The 20,404-nt window shown below is 33.4% G+C and overlaps 1 protein-coding gene and 1 non-coding gene across 2 annotated transcripts; both read left to right on the forward strand.

The window, feature by feature from the left end:
• Positions 1 to 6,903: 6,903 nt before the first annotated feature.
• On the forward strand, positions 6,904 to 14,083 carry LOC107848005 (calcium-dependent protein kinase 7). Its single transcript, XM_016692654.2, has 9 exons — positions 6,904 to 7,226; positions 7,504 to 8,051; positions 9,521 to 9,644; positions 9,734 to 9,877; positions 10,262 to 10,414; positions 10,534 to 10,649; positions 11,205 to 11,372; positions 12,307 to 12,537; positions 13,616 to 14,083. The coding sequence occupies exons 2-9, from the start codon at positions 7,533 to 7,535 to the stop codon at positions 13,760 to 13,762; spliced, it is 1,602 nt and encodes a 533-aa protein (XP_016548140.1). The 5' UTR covers positions 6,904 to 7,226; positions 7,504 to 7,532; the 3' UTR covers positions 13,763 to 14,083.
• On the forward strand, positions 10,729 to 10,889 carry LOC124889089. Its single transcript, XR_007047706.1, has one exon. It is a non-coding gene; the product is annotated as a U1 spliceosomal RNA (small nuclear RNA).
• Positions 14,084 to 20,404: the final 6,321 nt, after the last annotated feature.

The following is a 20,404-nucleotide window of genomic DNA, read 5'->3' on the forward strand; positions in this document are numbered from 1 at the left end:
AAGGATGTTGTTTCTCATAATTGGGGTGAAGATGTTTCAAACAACCTATTCTTGGACTTCAAGAAGAAGATTCAAAAATCAAGAAGGTGTTGACTATTTGGAGCAGGAAAATATATGGAGATATTTTTCAACAATTGATAATCAGTGAGGAAATTGCTAGAATTAAAGATCAATTATTTGAGAAAAACCCTTCAGCTAAAAATATAGTGGTGATACAAAAAGCTAAGGCTGAAGATATAAGTTATTTACATCTAGAAGAGAGTTATTGACAACAGAAAGCAAGAAATGACTAGTTTGTAGATGGTAATAAAAACACCAGATTTTTTTCATAGTTTGGTCAAAGGGAGAAGGCAGAAACTAAAACTGACGAAGATTCAAAATCAACAAGGGGTATGGCTAGAGGAATCTAAAGAGATAACAGATGAGGTTATAATGCTCTATCAACAGTAGTTCAGACAAAAAAGGGATAATACAAACCATTCTCTTCTTGATCACATCCCTAAATTGATAAATGATGAAGATAATAATGCTCTTGAAGTTATTCCTGACAGTGGTAAAGTAAAGAAGACTGTGTTTAACCTGAGTGGGGAAAGTGTTTGTGGGCCAAATGATTTATCAGGAAAATTCTATCAAACATACCGGGACATAGTGGGGCCAAACATAATAAGAATAGTAATTGATTTTTTCTCTGGTAACTCTCTTCCTAAATTTATTACTCATGCAACTTTGGTTTTTATTCTGAAGAAAGTTAATGTGCAAACTTTCTCAGATATGAGCCCAATTAGTCTGAGTAATTTTGTCAATAAGATTATATCCAGAATTATTCATGATCGACTGGAAAGTATTTTACCTAAGCTTGTTTCTCATAACCAGTCTGGTTTTGTTAAAGGAGAAGCAATATTGAGAATGTTCTACTGACTCAAGAACTGATAATAGCTATTAGCAAGACAGAAAAGCCATCTAATGTTATTATTAAGATGGATATGGTTAAAGCTTATGACAGAGTCACTTGTTTTCTCCTAATGAAGGTGATGAGGAACATGGGATTCTCCAACATTTTTATTGATTTGATTTGGATATTGATTTCTAACAATTATTATTCTGTGTTGATTAACAGGAAATCTTATGACTTTTTTCACTCCACTAGGGGAGTGAAGTAAGGGGATCCTCTTTCCCCAGCTTTGTTCATTCTCTCTTAAGATGTGCTTTCAAGAGCCTTAAATTCCTTATTTGAAGACAATCAGTTTTGTTGGATTTGGGGTGCCTCAGTTATGTTCTAGTTGAGCCACTTAGCTTACACTGATAATGTCATTATATTTTCCTCATCTAATGTTTACCCTTTGGAAAAGTTATGTTTATTTTGTAGGAATATGAGCAATAATCAGGACAAAAAGTTAACAAGGATAAAAGCTTGTATTACATCCATCAAAACACAAAAGTGGCCGTGGATTCTAAAATTGCTCAGATCACTGGAATGGACAAAGGCAAGTTTTCAATAAAATATCTGAGCTGTCCTATTACCCATAAAAAGGAAAAGAAGACTATGCTGATCTTCTTGATAAAGTAAAGGAGAAACTTCAAGCATGGAAGGAGAAACTTCTCTCTTATGTTGGTAAGAAAGTCCTTCTTACAAATGTTTTGCAGAGTATCCCTATTTATGTATTATCAGAGTTCCTCCTATTTGTATGTTGAAAGAACTTCATAGAATCTTTACAAAGTTTTTTTGGAGTAATAAAGAAACAGGGAGAAGCAAACATTGGTCTACATGGACCAAAGTGTGTCTGCCTAAAATGAAGGGTGACTTAGATTTAGATCTATGTTTGATATGTCTAAGGTAATGTATGCAAAATTATAGTGGAGATTTAGAGCACAAAATAATTTGTGGACACATTTTTTATGGACCAAATGGAAAGGAGGCTCTCAGGATTGGAAATACATGTTGGAGAATAGGGACAAAGTTGAATAATTTCTTTGGTGGGAAACTAAAGGAGGAATATTAAGCATTTGGTTTGATACTTGGACTAATCTTGGTCCATTATTCAAGCACCCTGTAGATACTCACACTTTCTATGGAATGAGAGATATTAAAAAAATTTTGACTGAAGATGGTTGGGATTTTCATACCATGCAAGAGAGAGTCCCAGAGTATGTGGTGGAGCATTCTAGAAACAAATTGAGCAATGCCCAACTAATGAATGAAAGAGATAAACTATGGCGGACTTTGACTAGTACAGGTAGTTTTAGTGTGAAGAGTGTCCGGAACCTGGTAAAAATAAGAAGGACCTTAATGAAGATCTCAGTCAACTGTGGCGCACAGGATTACCTTTTAAAATTTCTTTCCTTTCCTGGAGAGTGTGGAAAGGCAAGGTGGTTGTTTCTCATTTGGTTAATATTTGAAATCCTAATGAACCTGGTAATTATCGGTGTTGTTCAAGCCCTGAAAGAGAGACAATTGAACATTTTTTTATGAGTAGAGAGGTGGCAAGATTAATATGACAGCACTATTCTAGGTCAGATGGTATTAATCAATGCCACTCTTTGAAACCCAATATAAGAATATGGTGGAATTGTCAAGGAAATTCAAGATTGAAAACTATTTTGCATGTGGTTCCTATATAATCCTTTGGGTTATTTGGAAAAGGAGAAATACAGTGTTACATGGAGGAGTTTTCACTACTGGTAAGGTGTTTAGAGAAATAAATGGGTTATTAAAGAAGTTTATAACTTGTAAATTTAAAAGGAGGAGGGACTATGACCACTGGCCATAGATTATTTCTTCCTTGGAAGGATTCAGACCTTCATATAGCTATAAAATTATGAGATGGATACCCCCTCATGAGCAATGGTTCAAATGTAATACTGATGGACCCTCTAGAGGCAATCCAAGCCTTAGTTTTGCAGTATTTTGCATCAGAGATTCATCAGGGCAATTTGTAGTAGCGAAAGGAATCAAAATTCATGATACCACCAACATGGTGGCGGAAGCTAGAGCTATTAGGGAATACTTGGAATACTATAAAGATCACAACATCAGTTTCATAATTATAGAGTCAGACGCTCTGGCTATGATACAGATTTTGAAGAATAGATGGAAGCCCCCTGGAGTTTGGTGATGAAATAAATAAAATTAACAGATTAAAGAGAACAATGACAACAAGAGTACAATATTCCCTTCGGAAAAGAAATGCTTTTGCTGATTTTTTCACTAATCTTGTTTTTCCTTTTGCAGGTGATTTTTTAATTGAATATTTTCAACACATTCCAAGCAATGGAAAAAGTATATGGCAATTAGACAAATAAGGCACTCCACAAATAAGAAGGCAAGTTACTAGCAGTTAAAAGCATAGACGTGAATTTTATTGGAACATGTTACTATCGGAAAGCCCAGTAAAGAAAAAATAATGCTATATTAGGATAAGCGAGGAACACCAAACAGTCTGGGGACCATAGCTGACAGATGATTTCTACACATAATTTATTAAACTTGGACCAGATTTCATACTATAACTAACATTTTAATAGCAGAAGAAAGTGTAAATATATAACTACGTCCGAAGGAAATTCATATGATGAAGTATCTGCACCTGGTGAGAGCTTGGGATGTTCAAAGGTACGAAATCAGGATACTGTTTAAGCTTTCAGGTATGTCAACAATACTAGATCTACTGGTAATCTGCAACAAGTTACCACACAGTAGTTACAAATAATTTTTTAAAAATTAATTTTTATTTCTCTTATTACGAAATAGATGGTGGTATCAATCTCTTGCTAGATTCAATATATCATTCAGTTGAAAAGGAGGATAAAATTTATTTTACAAGAAAGAAAGGACTTAACTTGAATGAAGAGATGTTAAGAGAACATGATTTGCCTTTTATCCTCGAATTTGACTCTTCCAAAGTCACTTTATGAGTTGAAGCTATGGCGGTAAATCAAGCTTTAAGTTGAAACGCAGATACAAGTTTAAGAGTTGAATGCATATACAAATGAGAAACATTTCTTTTTTAGAATGGTTCAATGATTTTGGAAATTCATTTTGGATATATTCCATGGGAGATCCAAGCTGGAAACTTCTGGTTACTTTTCTAATAGCTAGAGTAATATCTTATTTTTTTTGTTGGAATCAATTATTCTTGGGCCCCGCTTTTTGGGCTTGATTTTGTATGCTTACTTTTTTGTTTTTAATGAATGGGCTCCTGCCCAGTTTTAATTAAAAAAAAAAAAAACTCAAACTTCTAAAACAACTATTAACAGTACAATCAAAAGATATATATTTGAATCCATAGTAAGAGAACGACATATACCTGTAAAGTCAGTATCAATTTGAAAAAAGATCAATAATTTTTTTTTAATTTTAAGATAATTAAATTATTTTCTCCGTCGAATTGAATTTTCTGAAAAAATAAAAATTTTCAATAAAAAACTATTTTAAAAACCTATTGTTTCAATAAAACAAAGATTTTTCATTCAAAAAGTTACAGTTTCTTAACTTTTGGCTCATTGATTATTTTAACTTTTCTCATTCTTTTAATGAAATGAGTTTATGATGTTTTTTGAGATGATTTTCTTTGAGAAAAGAAAGAATGAAGATGTAACAATTAATGAGAAAATATAAATAAAGGTTTAAATAATATTGAAGAGAAAAAAAATGAAGAAGATAAAGTTTTCTTTGAATGTAATGGTGAAAATGGTGGTTCAATATGGGTGTTGAAGAAGAGAGAAAAAAAGTAATGATGAAGATGCAATAAAGAAAGAAAGAAAGAAAAATATAAAAAGGTAAGAAAATCAAGAGAAAAAAAACATAAAAAAATTCAAAAATGTGTTGCTTTTTTATTTATTTTTATGCTATGTTAGCTTTTAGTGTGAAAAAAATTCACTTTTAAATAGTATAAGTGTGTATTATGTCACTTTAATAGTTTAAATGTGTTTTTAGCTTTTTCAAATATAGTTTAAAATTGTTTTAATGCCTTTTTCCTTTTTTAGAAATAGTTGATTATAATTAAATATTAAGAAGTCGTTTGGTAGGCTGTATTAAAAAATAATACATGGATTAAGTGTGGTATTATTTTAATACTTTATTTAATAGCAATTTTGAAGCAATGGATAACTAGTACATGTATTAGTTATAAACCCTACATGATATTATAAGGTGGATAACTAATACATCAATTTGATGATATTAGTAATACATGAGTTTTAATACGTGGAATAAGCATGTATAAAGATAAAAATACCCTTAAATCTTTTCTAAATCTTTTTCAATTTATTCAATATGAGTTATTTCTTATCAATTTATCAAGATAATAATTTTTCTCCAAATAATTTTAATCATAAAAAATCTACTCCATTAACTTAAAAAATACTTATGTTTTAGTAAATTGGTCAAGACTCGAAAACATATTATATGTTTGGTTGTTTACATACAAGCTTTAATTTTGTAAGTAGGATATATCACAAATTAAAATATTTCTTTTGGTTAGCTTTAACACTCTATGAAACATGATGTCTCATTCAAAAGTTATACGTCCTTCCTCCAACTTAAGCACATCACAAATTAAGAACAACAAACAAATGATGAATAAATAAAGAAAATATAATAAGAAAAATCAATTCCTGCATCTGAATTATTAAGATTTGAAATTTCAAAGTAAATTATTAGTTATATTGTTGATTTTTTTAATTTTTCTAAAAAATTATAAAGTTTTGTAAAGAAAATACATAAAGTTGTAGAATATCAGGATATTTTTATAAACAAATAATATCATCTTAAAAATATAATAGTATATATTATTTTTAATACATTAAATTCAATACTACATAAAATATGATTTCAATAATATTAATTTCAATACAATTAATTTCAATATTACTAATATATAATATTTAATATTATTTTATACACCCTACAAAGACCTCTCAATAATCTGTTGAACGTTGAAGTTTTTGTCCTATTCAGCACAAAAGTGTGAAATCAGAAAAAAGTACATAGGGGAAAAGGCTGTTGTGTCTCATTGTTCTGTTTGAGAAATTAATAGATCTAATGATTCAAAAGTACACTACAATACACAGATATTTTCAAGTTTTTTTCTTCGTTGATTTAAATGACTACAATCGAACACAAAATAATTCATAATTTTTTTTTAGATAAGCTTAAAAATAATGAAAACTCATTTGATCAAATTATTAGAAAACAAAATAGAAATACCGAATAAATCTATGAGTTCTTAAATTTATTAGTAAATTTTATTTAGATTTTCAAACTATAATCTATTTTGATTGAACATTTGTATACATGATAAACATTTTATTAGATATTTTCTGTTAAAATTTTGAGAACAACTTTGTATGTATTTTAAATTTTTTATTACTTAAATAATTTAACCACTTAAATATTCTACTTTTTGAGCACATTAGTCTTAACAAGAATAATATCGTATATGTTCTAATTAGAGTTGAAGTGACTAATTAAATAATTTATTTTATGTAATTAACTTATTTAGGTAATAGACGTTTGAGAATATATATGATTTTTTTTTTTAAAGACATAATAGTAACAAGCCCCTTAACTTAGTCCTAACTAATATGTACACTGTTCAATTTTAGATGTGTATAAATAAATAATTAAATCTATATAAAATTAAATAAGTAAACATATACTTTTTACATAAGATAACACAAATCAATTTTACTTTATCTTACTTGATTTGCCACGTATAGAATGCACTCATATATGTTCAATTTTATATAAGTATTTACTTATATATATTCAAAATTAGTGAGGTACGCATATTAGTTATGTCGTTTTAAAAAATTAAATAAAAATATCTATTAAATTTTTTTTTTTTATTAGATGTTCGAATATTCCATTATAAATATATCATACTTGGAGTATCTACGTGAAAATTTTTTTGTCACACAATTGATTATCACTGTATTCATCATAATAGAAAACATACTGTGAAACCAAGAAAATATCCATTGAAAATAATATAGAGAAATTGGAAAAAGGAAGATGGGGATTCCAAGAGAGTAAAGTCTTTGTAGAAAAAAGCTTTGACTCTCTCTTTCAATGACGATTTTAGTTTTCACACCTTCATGAATAATCATCTTTTTCTCATTTTCACATTCATTCAATTCTCTCTTAATTCCAAAACTACCCTTCATTTCTTAGCTATCTACGACATCCAACAACAACAACCAAACAAAAAACATTTTTTTTACTGCAGGTTGGCTTTTTTTTTTTTTCCTGTTACATTTCATTGTTCGTCATATTATGATGTTTTTGTATCTTGGTATTTTTTTTTCTTTCTTGCTTTTTAATTTTATTTTCTGGGGTTTGAAAAAAGATTAGAAGTTAATCAGAATCTTGAATAATGTGTCCATATTCTTGAAGATCTCTTCAAAATGCATGCTTTTTATCATTTTTTTCTTCAAGATTTTTAATATAAAATTTTGCTCAAGGGTTGATTTTTTTTTATTTTTTTCTTGTGTGTGTTTTGTCAGTTTTTAGGATTTGATAATTTGAAACTGTTATGGGAAATTGCTGTGTGACACCTGATAATAATTCTTCTGAGAAAAAGAAGAACAAGAAGAAGAATAAACCAAACCCTTTTGCTCTTGATTATGGTGGAACTCGAGCATCATCTGAAGGTGATGGAAACAAGCTTATTGTGCTAAAAGATCCAACAGGGCACAATATCCAAGAAAAATATGATCTTGGTCATGAGCTAGGTAGAGGAGAATTTGGGGTTACATATTTATGTACTGATAATGATACAGGGGAGAAATATGCTTGTAAATCGATATCGAAGAAGAAACTTAGGACTGCTGTAGATATTGATGATGTTAGGAGAGAAGTTGAGATCATGAAGCACTTGCCTAAACATCCAAATATTGTGAGCTTGAAGGACACTTATGAGGATGATAATGCTGTGCATATTGTGATGGAACTTTGTGAGGGTGGTGAATTGTTTGACAGGATTGTTGCTAGGGGACATTACACAGAGAGAGCAGCCGCGGGTATTATGAAGACTATAGTAGAAGTTGTTCAGGTATGGTTTTACAAATTGATGCATATCTTTGTTTTCATGTATATGACCTAGACAAGAGGGTGTGTGGAGTTTGCAGATTAGGGTAGAAGGTTAGTAGCTAGTCGAGTATTGTCTTGCTTTTCGACGGGTTTAGGCTTGGTGGCGAATGTCGTAGTATTAGCCTTATTCTTATAGTTTCTTACTTTTGATATCTATCATCATGTGGTGTTTATTATCTTTTGGTTATAATATTTATTGTGTTGTTGTTACTGTTTCCTTTTTAGTTGCTACATTCTCTTCGTTGTCATTTTTCCTTTTCATGCCTACATTGATTTGTTGTACTTAAGCTGAGGGTCCTTTGGAAACAACCTCTTTACCTCCCGAGGTAGTAGGGGTAAGGTCTGCGTGCACTCTAACTTCGCCAAACCCTCACTTGTGGGATTTCACTGGGTATGGTGTTTGTTTTCATATGTAATCGTAACTTGTTTGTTTATTTCATGTTTATTTAGGATTATGTTTACTGTAGTAAAGTATCAAAACTAGACAAGAAATGAATGTTGAGATTGAAGTTTCTTGTTTGTGAGCAGATTGAATGTTTCTTGTCTGAATGTTGGGTTTATGCCTGTTTGTAAATAAGTGGTTATCATTTTATTTGATTCATTTCACATGTTGAGATCCTATAGCATTTAACTTGGCTAGATATTATCTTCCAATATCCTTATACCCAAATGTCAAATATAGTAAGAAGTGCTTTCATGCTCTAAATCTAGTTAGGTTTTCTCTCTTTCGTATCTTGTCTTTGTCAGTTTCTTTCGTGGTAACTGTTTCATTGTCCAATATTTTTCTCATGCAAAATACCTTTTAATTTTATGCTTTCGTCCTAACCAGAAATGAAATTTAAAGAAGCTAATAATGCAGAGGATATCACAATCCAAAATGTCAACAATGAGCAACTTCTGATAACTTTAGATAGATAGCTTATTGGTATAGAGGCAAATGGAAACAAAAATAACTGTCAGGAACCAGTAAGATGCTGGTCCATATATTCTATTTTCAGAGTGGGAGATATATTGTAGCTTGCTTTAAGCATTAGTTGGTACAGGATGGGATTGTTGCTAACAGGGTTCAGTTAAACCTGTTGTTTGAGACCTTAATGACATGGGAGCTGAACGTACGGAGTAGAACCAACTGACTGAATCTCTTGATAAGGATTCCAGATGTCACACTTTGATCAATAAAAGAGATATTCATTTTATGGAATGGGTTTAAAAAGTTCATGTTTCTACATTATGTTGTTTGTAGTTGTTATAAGAAGGGGGTGGTAGCTGATGCTAACATGATGGCGGAGTATCCCAACTTTATATAATTTAACCAATGTGGTTTCTCATACATCTCTGGTCAATGTTCACTCTCCAGTTGCATTATGTTTCCTCGAGCAATGCCTGCTCTTCTTTCAATTTTCAACTTACAGAGTTTTAATGGCACTGCAGATGTGTCATATGCATGGAGTAATGCATCGTGATCTCAAACCTGAGAACTTTCTCTTTAGTAACAAGAAAGAAACTGCTCCTCTGAAAGCTATTGACTTTGGATTGTCGGTGTTTTTTAAACCTGGTAATGCAATTAGTAATGGTACGGTGTGTTAGAATTTATTTCATGCTAAAAAAGATTAATATTTGGAATCGTCTTTGTTTCTTTAACAGGAGAACACTTTAATGAGATAGTGGGAAGTCCTTATTACATGGCCCCAGAGGTACTAAAGCGCAACTACGGACCAGAGGTTGACGTCTGGAGTGCTGGAGTTATCCTTTATATTCTTCTTTGTGGTGTTCCACCTTTCTGGGCAGGTCAGTTTCTTTTATTTGCCACCTTGGTGCACCGATCAAAAAAAGAAAAAGAAGTAATAAACTTTGGTGCTTATGTTTCAGGCTATGCATTTCTTAGAACTTGGTGATTAATTAATGAGTGTCAAAATGAAATGGAATTTGAAACATATTGATGTGTTGTTAACATCTTAGATGACTAGGTGAGCGTGAGTGCAAGAGTGAATCCCGCCTCTACCTGAACCAATCTAAATGAAAGTTCCTTTCTTTTGGCCGTTGATAGTCATTAGTCAGTACTTTGTGCTTCTAGTTATAGATATATTGTTCTGAAACTGTTTCCGGACTATTTCCATTAATTAACTCATAGTTTTCTCAATAATTGCCTAAAATTCTATCAAATATGTGTAGAGACTGAACAGGAAGTAGCCCAAGCAATTATTCGCTCTGTGGTTGATTTCAAGAGAGATCCATGGCCTAAGGTTTCTGATAATGCAAAGGATCTTGTAAAGAAGATGCTTGATCCTGATCCAACTCAACGGCTCACAGCTCAGCAGGTTCTTGGTAATGTTTTGTTAATCATTGAGATGCTATACTTTCATTTACTTGTTTACTCTCTCTCAGTTTCATAAGCTCAATTTAGTGACCTTTTTTTTGGCTTTCACGCGTATGCTTGAATGCAGAGCATACCTGGTTACAAAATATAAAGAAAGCACCAAATGTCTCATTGGGTGAGACTGTGAAAGCAAGGCTTAAACAATTTTCAGTAATGAACAAGCTCAAGAAAAGAGCTCTAACGGTAAAATATTCCCTTATCCTCAGCAGTTCTCTATACATATCGTTAGCATTCTGCACCCTCTAATTAGGATATCTTCATCATACTTGCCTGGACGGGGTCAATGGTTGATCAACAAGGCCCATGGCCTAGGTTGGTGACTACCCTTGCACTTTGGAGGGGTGCCTGCCTAAGGTCAGCCCAAGTGGCCGAGCCTACGTCATAATCTGTGGCAGCGGGAGCCTGCGTTCGCGCGGCCCTACCCAATCCACAGTCTAACTCTTCATTTATTTGACAAATGCGATCACCTTGTTTAAACTTCAGAATATTAAAATCTCTTATATGGATATTCACGTAAATCAAAAAGCCATTAAACTCTCATATAAGAATTCACATGATTACTCAAGTTGCGGAATTTCTTTAGTCACTAACATCAAAAAAAAAAACAAAAAACGAGGATATGTTCATACACGTAATTCTTAAAGACCAAATAAGGCCAGAAGATTTTATACTTTCTCGCAGAAGTTTCTTAATCTTATGCTCTTCTTGATGGTTATGCTTTCTTAATGGCCTGCACAGATCATCGCGGAGTTTTTATCAGCGGAAGAAGTGGCTGGAATGAAGGATGCATTTGACATGATGGATACAGGAAAGAAAGGCAAGATTAACCTTGGAGAACTTAAAAATGGTCTGCAAAAGCTGGGCCATCAGATCCCCGATGCTGATCTCCAGATTCTAATGGAAGCTGTAAGCATCCTTATGCACTTCTTTCACTTGATTGGATTTTCCTTTAACTTTGCAAGGGCTAAATACATGTATAAGTCAAGCTGCCAATACTACCAGAACTCATCTCTCTTTGAAATATTCAGATATTTCAGCATTGAAGGGGAAGACAAGCATTACAATCAAGTATTTAATTTGCTATGTAGTTTCTTGAAATGATTGATTGTATAGGATATATTAGATCAATATAAGTGATCAGGCAGGACATGGCAAGCCTTCTTACCGTGGACATAACCCTTGATGGGAGGGTGTGGAGGTTGAGGAATTGGGTAGAAGACTAGTAATAAATAGTTTCGTCTCTTGTCTCTCCTGCTAGTAGTGTTAGTATTATTTTCGGTATATGTTTGCTCTTTCCGTATTTCTCGTTCTTAGGTTTCTAGTACTACTTGTTGTCTCTTATGCTTCGGTTTTCTTACTATCCTGCTGTTGTTACTGCTTATGTCTCCATAAATGTTGTATTTTTACTTTCCTTGAGCCAAGGGTCTATTGGAAACAGTCTCTCAACTCACCAAGGCAGGGGTAAGGTCTGCATACACTCTACCCTCCCCAGACCCCACTACACTAGTTGTTTTATTAGTTGAACCCACAAATTCCACCAACAATTCCCCCCCCCCCCCCCCCCCCCCCCCCCCCATGGTTTTTTTTTTTTTTTTCCCCCCACAAACCCCCCACAAACCCCCCCCCCCCCCCCCCCCACCCACCACCACACCCCACACAAAAAGTGGTGGTGACTTCTAATGTGAATCTATCTATAGCTGTACGAGTAGCCTGGTGTTTGCCTACCTAATTTGTTTTTTCATGTTTCTCAGAAAGCTACTTACATGATTCCTTGCTCATTGATCCAGAGAGATATTATTATATAATAGTTTCTTTTTGGTCTTCTGCTTCACTTTTACAGGCTGATGTTGATGGAGATGGAAGCTTAAATTATGGGGAGTTTGTCGCTGTATCTGTTCATCTTAGAAAGATGGCAAATGATGAGCACCTGCACAAAGCGTTCTCAGTTTTCGACAGAAATCAAAGTGGTTACATAGAAATCGAGGAACTGCGTAGTGCCTTGAGTGATGAGGATGGTGGCAACAGTGAGGAAGTCATCAATGCCATTATGCATGATGTTGACACTGACAAGGTCAGTATTTGCGTGTGTCCATTCATGTATATCAACCGGATTTCGTACATGGTTCATATACTTCTCTTCCAAAAGTCTCTTTGGATGCTTGTGGACCATACAGTTTAAATTTTTACTGTTGTAGTTTAAGGTGTTGATATTACTTTTGTCCCCCACTTAATCAGAGTTGGTGCTGCTTTGCTTATATAAAAAACAGAACCCAAAGTGTTCTTACCTAGTTGTGCGTTAATTGAATTGCTGAGACAATAAAGATTAAAGAGTAAATGCTCCTACTGAGACTTCACATTTTCAAAATGTGTATGCCTAATACCCCCCTCAACTTGTTCCGGAGTTCCAACTACACACGTAAACTTCGTAGGAACATACTACCCCCTTGTACTTGTAAAAAGTGTATCTTCTATCATCCTAAGAGGTATATAACCTAATGAGAACATTGGGCTGTATGCATGCGCTGCCTCATGTCATTTACCCCCTTTTTCCTTTTTCACTTCTCTTCCGTCTTGTCTTCTGGCCACCGGAAAAAGATGGAGGGAGAGAGCTTCTCTCCGGAGAAAACTGGATTCACCTAAGTTTTAGTTTTCTGGCAACTTAAACAGCTCAAGTCGGTACGAAAAATCAAATGTTCCTACAAACAACATGTATCAGTAGAAATGGAAAAGAAGGGTGATGTATAAAGGAAGAAGAAAAAGAATACAAAACATAAAAACGAAACAAAAGTAGGAAAATACATTTAATAAATGAAATGCTACAAAAATTAATTTTTTGACTTATCTTTCCTCACACGCTTTAAGAGAGTAAATACTCTCTGTCATGTACTCAAGGTGGTTGTAGATACAATTTGGACAAGAACACGGAGTAATAGGCCTCCCGCAAAGCTTAAGTGTGTAGTGGGAATTGGGGGACAAATTAAGGAGGGTATTTATATATTTTCTCCTTTTTAAATTGTATTTTCTTTTCCATTCATTGTTCTTGTGTTCAACTTTATCATTCATTTCGACTAAATGCAGTAGATTTTGAGCTTTTAGCTTGTTACCAGGGTGTGGAAGTTCATCAGTTAATATTGTCTATAACCATGCAGGATGGTCGCATTAGTTATGAGGAATTCGCTGCAATGATGAAGGCTGGTACGGATTGGAGAAAAGCGTCGCGACAATATTCTCGTGAACGATTCAATAGTCTCAGCTTAAAATTGATGAGGGATGGATCGTTACAAGTCGGAAAATGAGGGTAGATGATCAAATGCAAAAGAAAAGAAATGTCAAAAGAGGAAAAAGGAAATCATTTTTATGGATATTTCTTTATTGAGCATGAAATTCTTCTGTTTCCTCTCTATTGACAGCACTTCAATTTTTTTGCTTCCTCCACTTTGAGCTCAATAGGATTGAGGTGTGAGGTCTGCTACTTGTTACCACTTTAGGCATCTAACAAAGAATGTCTGAGGTCTTTTAACATTGTTGTAAATACAAGATTCTCATATTATCAAGAAACAAAACTGACAAAATTAAGGCTCATACAAATAAGTCGAACTCTACTAAGGTTGAAACTACATGTCAGCACAGCAGGATTCTTTTTGCCTCTTGAGTAACTTCCTGTTTGGGTTAGATGGTTGTGAATATAATGATAAAACATTAAATGTTGATAAAGACTTGAGCTGAATTAATTTTATAAATAAGAAGTTAAAAGTATTTGGATGAATGTGTTTGAAATTGGTACTTTCTCATTCACTTTTACTTGTTCACCATACCAAAAATAATTTCATTTTTATTTGTCCACTTTAGCATATCAGGAGAAAGACACTCTTTTTTTTTTTTTTTTTTTCTATTATCCTTAACATTGACATTAAAGGTTAGATAAATCTCAACTCTTTTGGAGCTAATTATTTTCTATTTCAAAACTTTTCAATATATTAAATATCTCTCATTTAGTTTACATAAATACATCACATTCTTCTTGATCATCACTTAATTTTACAAGGATATAGTATCTTCTTTCGAATACATCACTTAATTTTACATAGATACATCATATTCTTTCAGATATATCATTTATTTTATACGGATACATCACGTTCTTTTGTAATGTATTTATGAGTTTTAGAGAGAGAAAGGAAAATATGAGATGGAATGTAATTAAATAAAAAAGTAGAAATTTTAAATAGGTATGATAAGTTAAGTAGCTTTATTATGTAAGTTTTTCAATCATTCTTTAGGATTTTTTGAAATGCTAATAGCCATGGGTCTTATATGGTAAAATATGCACTTTGTTTGTTGTGTTATTAAAATTAAGGCCAAACACATTGATAGGTTCTTCAATTTGGCATGGTCTTTCACTTTGATATCTAAAGTAAACGTTGTTCATTTTAAGCACCTCAACTAACGTATCAGTGAAACGTTGTTCATTTTAAGCACCTCAACTAACGTATCAGTGTGTCATTTTGGCATTTTTCGCTAACTCATCATAGCACGTGTGCTACACATATTTTGAGCGCGTGTGAGGGGCATTTTTGTAATTTTATCCTCTCTCTTCTCCTTCTTCCTTACTCTTTCTCCCTATAATTTTCCACCATTTTTCCCTTCAGACACAGTTACAATAATTCCTCAACTTCCATTTTTGCTTCTTCATTTCTTCATCATTATACTTCTCTTCACCATCCCTCAACCTTTTGATAAATTTTAACAATTTTTTATTAGGTTATACTTTTAATTTTATTTCTTTTCAATTCAATCAATTTGATCCACTATACCATTTTTCAACTGAATTTTGCATAATTTGATTAAAGAATTCATTTCTCTTATTGGATTTTGCTATATTTCAATTGGATTTCTCTCAATTTGATTGAAAATTTTATTTTTCCCACATAAACATATATTGAGAGGAAGAGAGAGCAGAAAAATAGACACTGCACAGTGCAGATATACACACGCATAATACAGAAAGCTGAAAAAAAATTAATGTCATTCTCGACCTCACCAATATCAGTCATCTTAACGACGACGACTATCACCGGCGAGGTCACCTCTATTTTAACCAACTGTTAAAAAAGACAATAGTAACAATAGCCTTAAAAAAAGAACAAAATGACTCGACCTGCGTTTGGCTCAATTTGATTAAAGAATTCATTTTTCTACGCATGAATCATCACAAAGAGGAGATTTTTTTTGTGTGTGTTCAGTGAAAGGTTTATCGATGATGTCCTTCTCTGAGGAGTTGGAATTTAGGATTTTAGGGATTTAGGGGATGGGGGTGGGTTAGAAAAGACAATATTGGGGGTTGGAATATTGAAGATGATGATCATAGGGTAGGGGAATGGGTGATGGGTGAGGGGCTGCATTGCAGCTGTATTTAGAGAAAACGATTTTGGAGAAATTTTTTTTTGTGTGTGTGTGGGGGGAGGGGGGTATTGATTAATTTTTTAATTTAAATTAATTATTTAAAAAGCCCTGTCAAATGGTGATTTAGCATAGATTCTATATCCTGAAATCAAGCCAATTTTGACGTATTCGTTCTATAGCTAATCTTTTACATGATTGGCTTTGATTCATTTAGAAAATGTGGTTCGAGGGACTATATGTGGAGCAATTCGGCATAAATATATACCGACACCTCAAAATTTGGTAACTGCAACTCCATTAACATGCAAGACTTCTAGGCTTTTTAAGGTAGACCAAGCCTTAGATAAGGTGAATCTGGCTTTAGAGAATTAGATTAAATTGAGTCTAAGTATACTTACCAAAGAAAAAGAAAGTCTACTAGATCAAATTTCTCAGGAGTCTCAAAAAGATCATATATTAAATTACTTGATCCGTAAATGGAACCTAAGTCAAGCAAGAATCGACTTCACACACTAAGAATATCATCATTATCTGAGAAAGATCTTAAAAGATCAAATTAGATGAAGGATTTTTCTTTTTTTCATACTACGACAACCTTTATGCACATAGATTTCAACAGCTAACAGAATAACCATTATCTCTGAAAACATATTAGTTTGAACGGGTAGCGGCACAAAAAAAGTCACCAGCAGCATCTCTAAACACCACAGCAGCACCACTCTTACCTGGATTACCTCTTGATGCACCATTTGTGTTATGTCAGGACGACTTTTTTCTTTCATAATAAGACCTGAACGATAATCCCTACCTTTGATAGCTTACGAGTTTACGTTCATTCCTGGTCTGGTACAATTTTTAGATATACCGGTAGCTAGCCAACTCCGCTTTCTAACGAGGTTAAGATGTGACCTAAAAAATAAAAACAACGAGACTTGGGGTCTTATCGAACGAGAAGTTCGAAGATGGAGACCAGGTTCGACACGAAATCATAAAGGTTTGAGGGCCTGTTGGCCAAAGAAAAGGAAAGGTCCTACTTTTGGGACAAAAGTTTTATAAGGTAACCGTTCATTTTAAAATCGAAAATGGATTCGATACAATTCAACAAAATCTAGGAAATGATCAAATTAGAAAATCATTTCTATTTTGATTCTATAAAAATTCAAGTTTTATTTTTGAATGAAGTTAGACGATACAACCCTCTCCGATTACTTTTTCCCTGACATCCCTTTCTTTCCTTTTATCTTCGGGCAAGCGGGTGAATCATGGCCTAAACAACAAATTCGATCCAATTTATCGTAATCGATTAGTTAACATGTTGGTTAACCGTATTCTGAAACATGAAAAAAATTATTAGCTTATCAAATTATCTATCGAGCTGTGAAAAAGATTCAATAAATGACAAAAACAAATCCCTAATGTCGTTATATATTCATCACTTTACACGTCAGCAACTCGTGTAATACACACACATTATATATTTTTGTTGATTGTGTAAAGAGTGCCAAAATAACACATCCAAATATTACTTGAGGTACGTAAAATGAACAACGTTGATTTTAGATGTCAAAATTAGATGGGGCGATGTGTTTAGAATGCAAAGTTCATTGTGAGGATGTGGAAGTGAATGGATGTAGTAATAAGTAGTTGACGTGGTTGGTAAACAGTGTGAATAAGTTGTCACTACAAAAAACGGATATAGTTGCAGGGGTTTATTTACGGTGGTTATTTTAACCCCTGTAAAATTATATTAAATGTGGCGGTTAAAAATGTGCAGCTAAAAATTATATAATTTTGCGGGGGTTTAACCCCCGCTATACATTAAAAAAATGCCTCCAAAAACTTATATAATTTGCGGGCGTTTTAACACCCGCTATCCATTCCCAAAAAATACCGCTCCAAATAATATCCATAAAAAAAATACCGAAAACACAGAGTATATTTCCCCTTTTTTTCCCCAAAAAACATTTGTCTCTCTCATTTTTCCCAAAAATATTTCTCTCATTTGCTACTTTCCGAGGGAGGTCGCGCCGGCTATCGCTGCTGGGAGGTACGCCGGCCGTTTTACACAGTGGAAAGTCTCCGTCCATTTCCTTTCCATCTCCAATCAACTGTTTAGATCAGTAACTTTCTACCTTTTTCTACCTTCAAATTCCAACAAATTCTCTCCACAACAACTATTCCCATTCCCATTCCCATCTCCCTTCATCTTTTTCATTTCCTCAATTTCCTTAGCCAAACAGTCCTTAGGGTTAACATTCTTGGAAACTCCATTTTTCTGCTTTCTTCCTTCAAGAACCATAAAGGATCTAATCAACCTACCACTCCTCAGCTAGGACCCACCTGAATCCTCCTCCCCTGCTGCCGCCGTCGGTGGTGCACGTTTAAGAGCTAAATATTTTGCCCTTGCAAGCACATCAAGTAGTGATGCAAGAATCGTCTGGTTATTAATGAAAATTTCTAGTTTACGTTATTGATTTTGCTTAATTTTCAGTTTTTCTTCGTTGATTTTGCTTGATTTTCTTGTTTTCTTCATCGACTTTGCCTCATTTTCTCTTTTTCTTTACCAATTTTGCTTGATTTTTAGTGTTTCTTTATTGTTTATATTGAGTTTTCTCTTTGTCCAATTTAAGAAATTTCATATCAATTATGCCTTAATTTAAGTTTAGATCCTAGAAAAATTAATAGAAAATCAGCTATATGTTCAAAGAAGTCCATTTTTCAATTAAAAAGAATCAGTTAGCAGTAAAAGCTTAAATGCCATATGTACTTGGTCATTGGGTTGATAGGTCAATATGTTCAATCAAGATTCTTGATTTTGAGTTTGACATAGGATTTTTTTTTTGGTTGCCAAAGTTTGAAGCTTTTGTTGTGTCTTGTATTGAAAAGTTTTGGTTTGTTGTTGCAACATTTGCCAGTAATTGCTTCACCGACTCATTATCTTTTCCAAGTTAATCGTGAAGGAGTTACTTTCTTGGCTTGTACTCAAGTGGAAATGCCACTTTTAATGGCAATTGAGGTAATGCACTTGTTGGTTTAAGTTATTGCTTGGTTATTTATGTTGTTGCTGCTAGATTGGTCTCCTTTTTAATAAGTTTATTAGGCAAGATGGGTTTAGTGGAATTGTCTTTGTACTATCAAACACCTGACTAGTATGGGTTAGGACGACTAAGTAGCGATGCCTCTTGTAATTCTTGTCAATTACAAACACGAACATCCTGGCTTACCGTAATGCTTAAATTGCATTCAATGTGAATCTAAAAATTTTCTGTTTGATTAGTATGTTCGGAGGATATTGAAGGAATTTCAGCTAAAACATAGCAGTTTGGGCCTTAGGTCTTTGTTTCAGTGAAAAGAGTCCAACATGGATGTGTGGATAGAGTGCACCTTATGAGTTTAAACCTTTCCAGTGAATAGTAGCATGGTATGTAAGTGGAAGTAGAATAGTCTTTCAGATACTCCCCAAATTTTGACCTGTGAGCTAACCAGGGTTGGCCCAACTAACTCACAATGGGTTTTTCAGTTATCAGAAGAAAAGGGCCTTTAAAGTATGTGGCTCTTAAGCTAATTTACAGTAGTATATTATAGTAAATTGGATATCAAAAATTAAGTAAATTATAGTATAGAGCCCCTTCATCCACAATTAATAAATATATGTTAGACGTGTTTATCGTAGTATAGTTATGACTTATGCCCTTTGTATTTGATAAAATCTGGCATAGAGAGATTTTTTCTTTCTAAATTTTTCTTTTGATAAGTTATTTCTTCAAGTCCTCAACCATGTTTATTAGGCTTTGGGGGTTTCTCTTCTAGGTTATATGATTAAAGAGGCAGTTGCACAACAATTTTGCTAGTTTAGTTTTTGGATTGCCATTTACTAGGCCCAATTCTGCATTTGTGCAATCTGTTAAAAGCCAATTTTCTCCTGAAAGCAAGTTGCTACTTTTCTGTCAAGAGGGTCTAAGGTAAGTTTATTTTCTGGTTACTGTTAGGTCAGTTTAGGGTTAATATTCCAAGTGAATTTATCTTCATTTTGATCGAACTAAACCAAATATGGAATTATGAAAATGAAATGCCTGGCTTGATGTCCACTTTGGTGCTCTCTCAAAGAGATTGTTTTATTTTGAGTAGGAGGTCTATCAGAAACAACCTCTCTATCTCACATTTGAGGTAGTGGTATGGACTGCGTACACTTACCCTTCCCAGACTCCACTTGGTGGGAATATAATGGGTATGTTGTTATTGTTGTTGTAGTATTAAATGAAATGACATGTACAGTGAGAATTCGTATAGCTGACTTGGACTTGTTTTTGATTGATGCGTAGTAGTCTGATGTTGTTGTTGTTGTACTAAATGGGACTATATGAACAGTGTGGATTCATAGAGTTGACTCTGACTTATTTGTGATTTATGCGTAGTAGTTTGACGATATTGTTGTATTATTAAATGGAATGACAGGTACAGTGAGGATTCATATAGCTGACGTCGACTTATTTTCTATGTCTGTAGAGTTAGTCGAGTTGTGGAAAAATTGACCC

Source organism: Capsicum annuum, chromosome 11 (assembly GCF_002878395.1).
Source record: "Capsicum annuum cultivar UCD-10X-F1 chromosome 11, UCD10Xv1.1, whole genome shotgun sequence".
NCBI classification, from domain to species: Eukaryota; Viridiplantae; Streptophyta; class Magnoliopsida; order Solanales; family Solanaceae; genus Capsicum; species Capsicum annuum.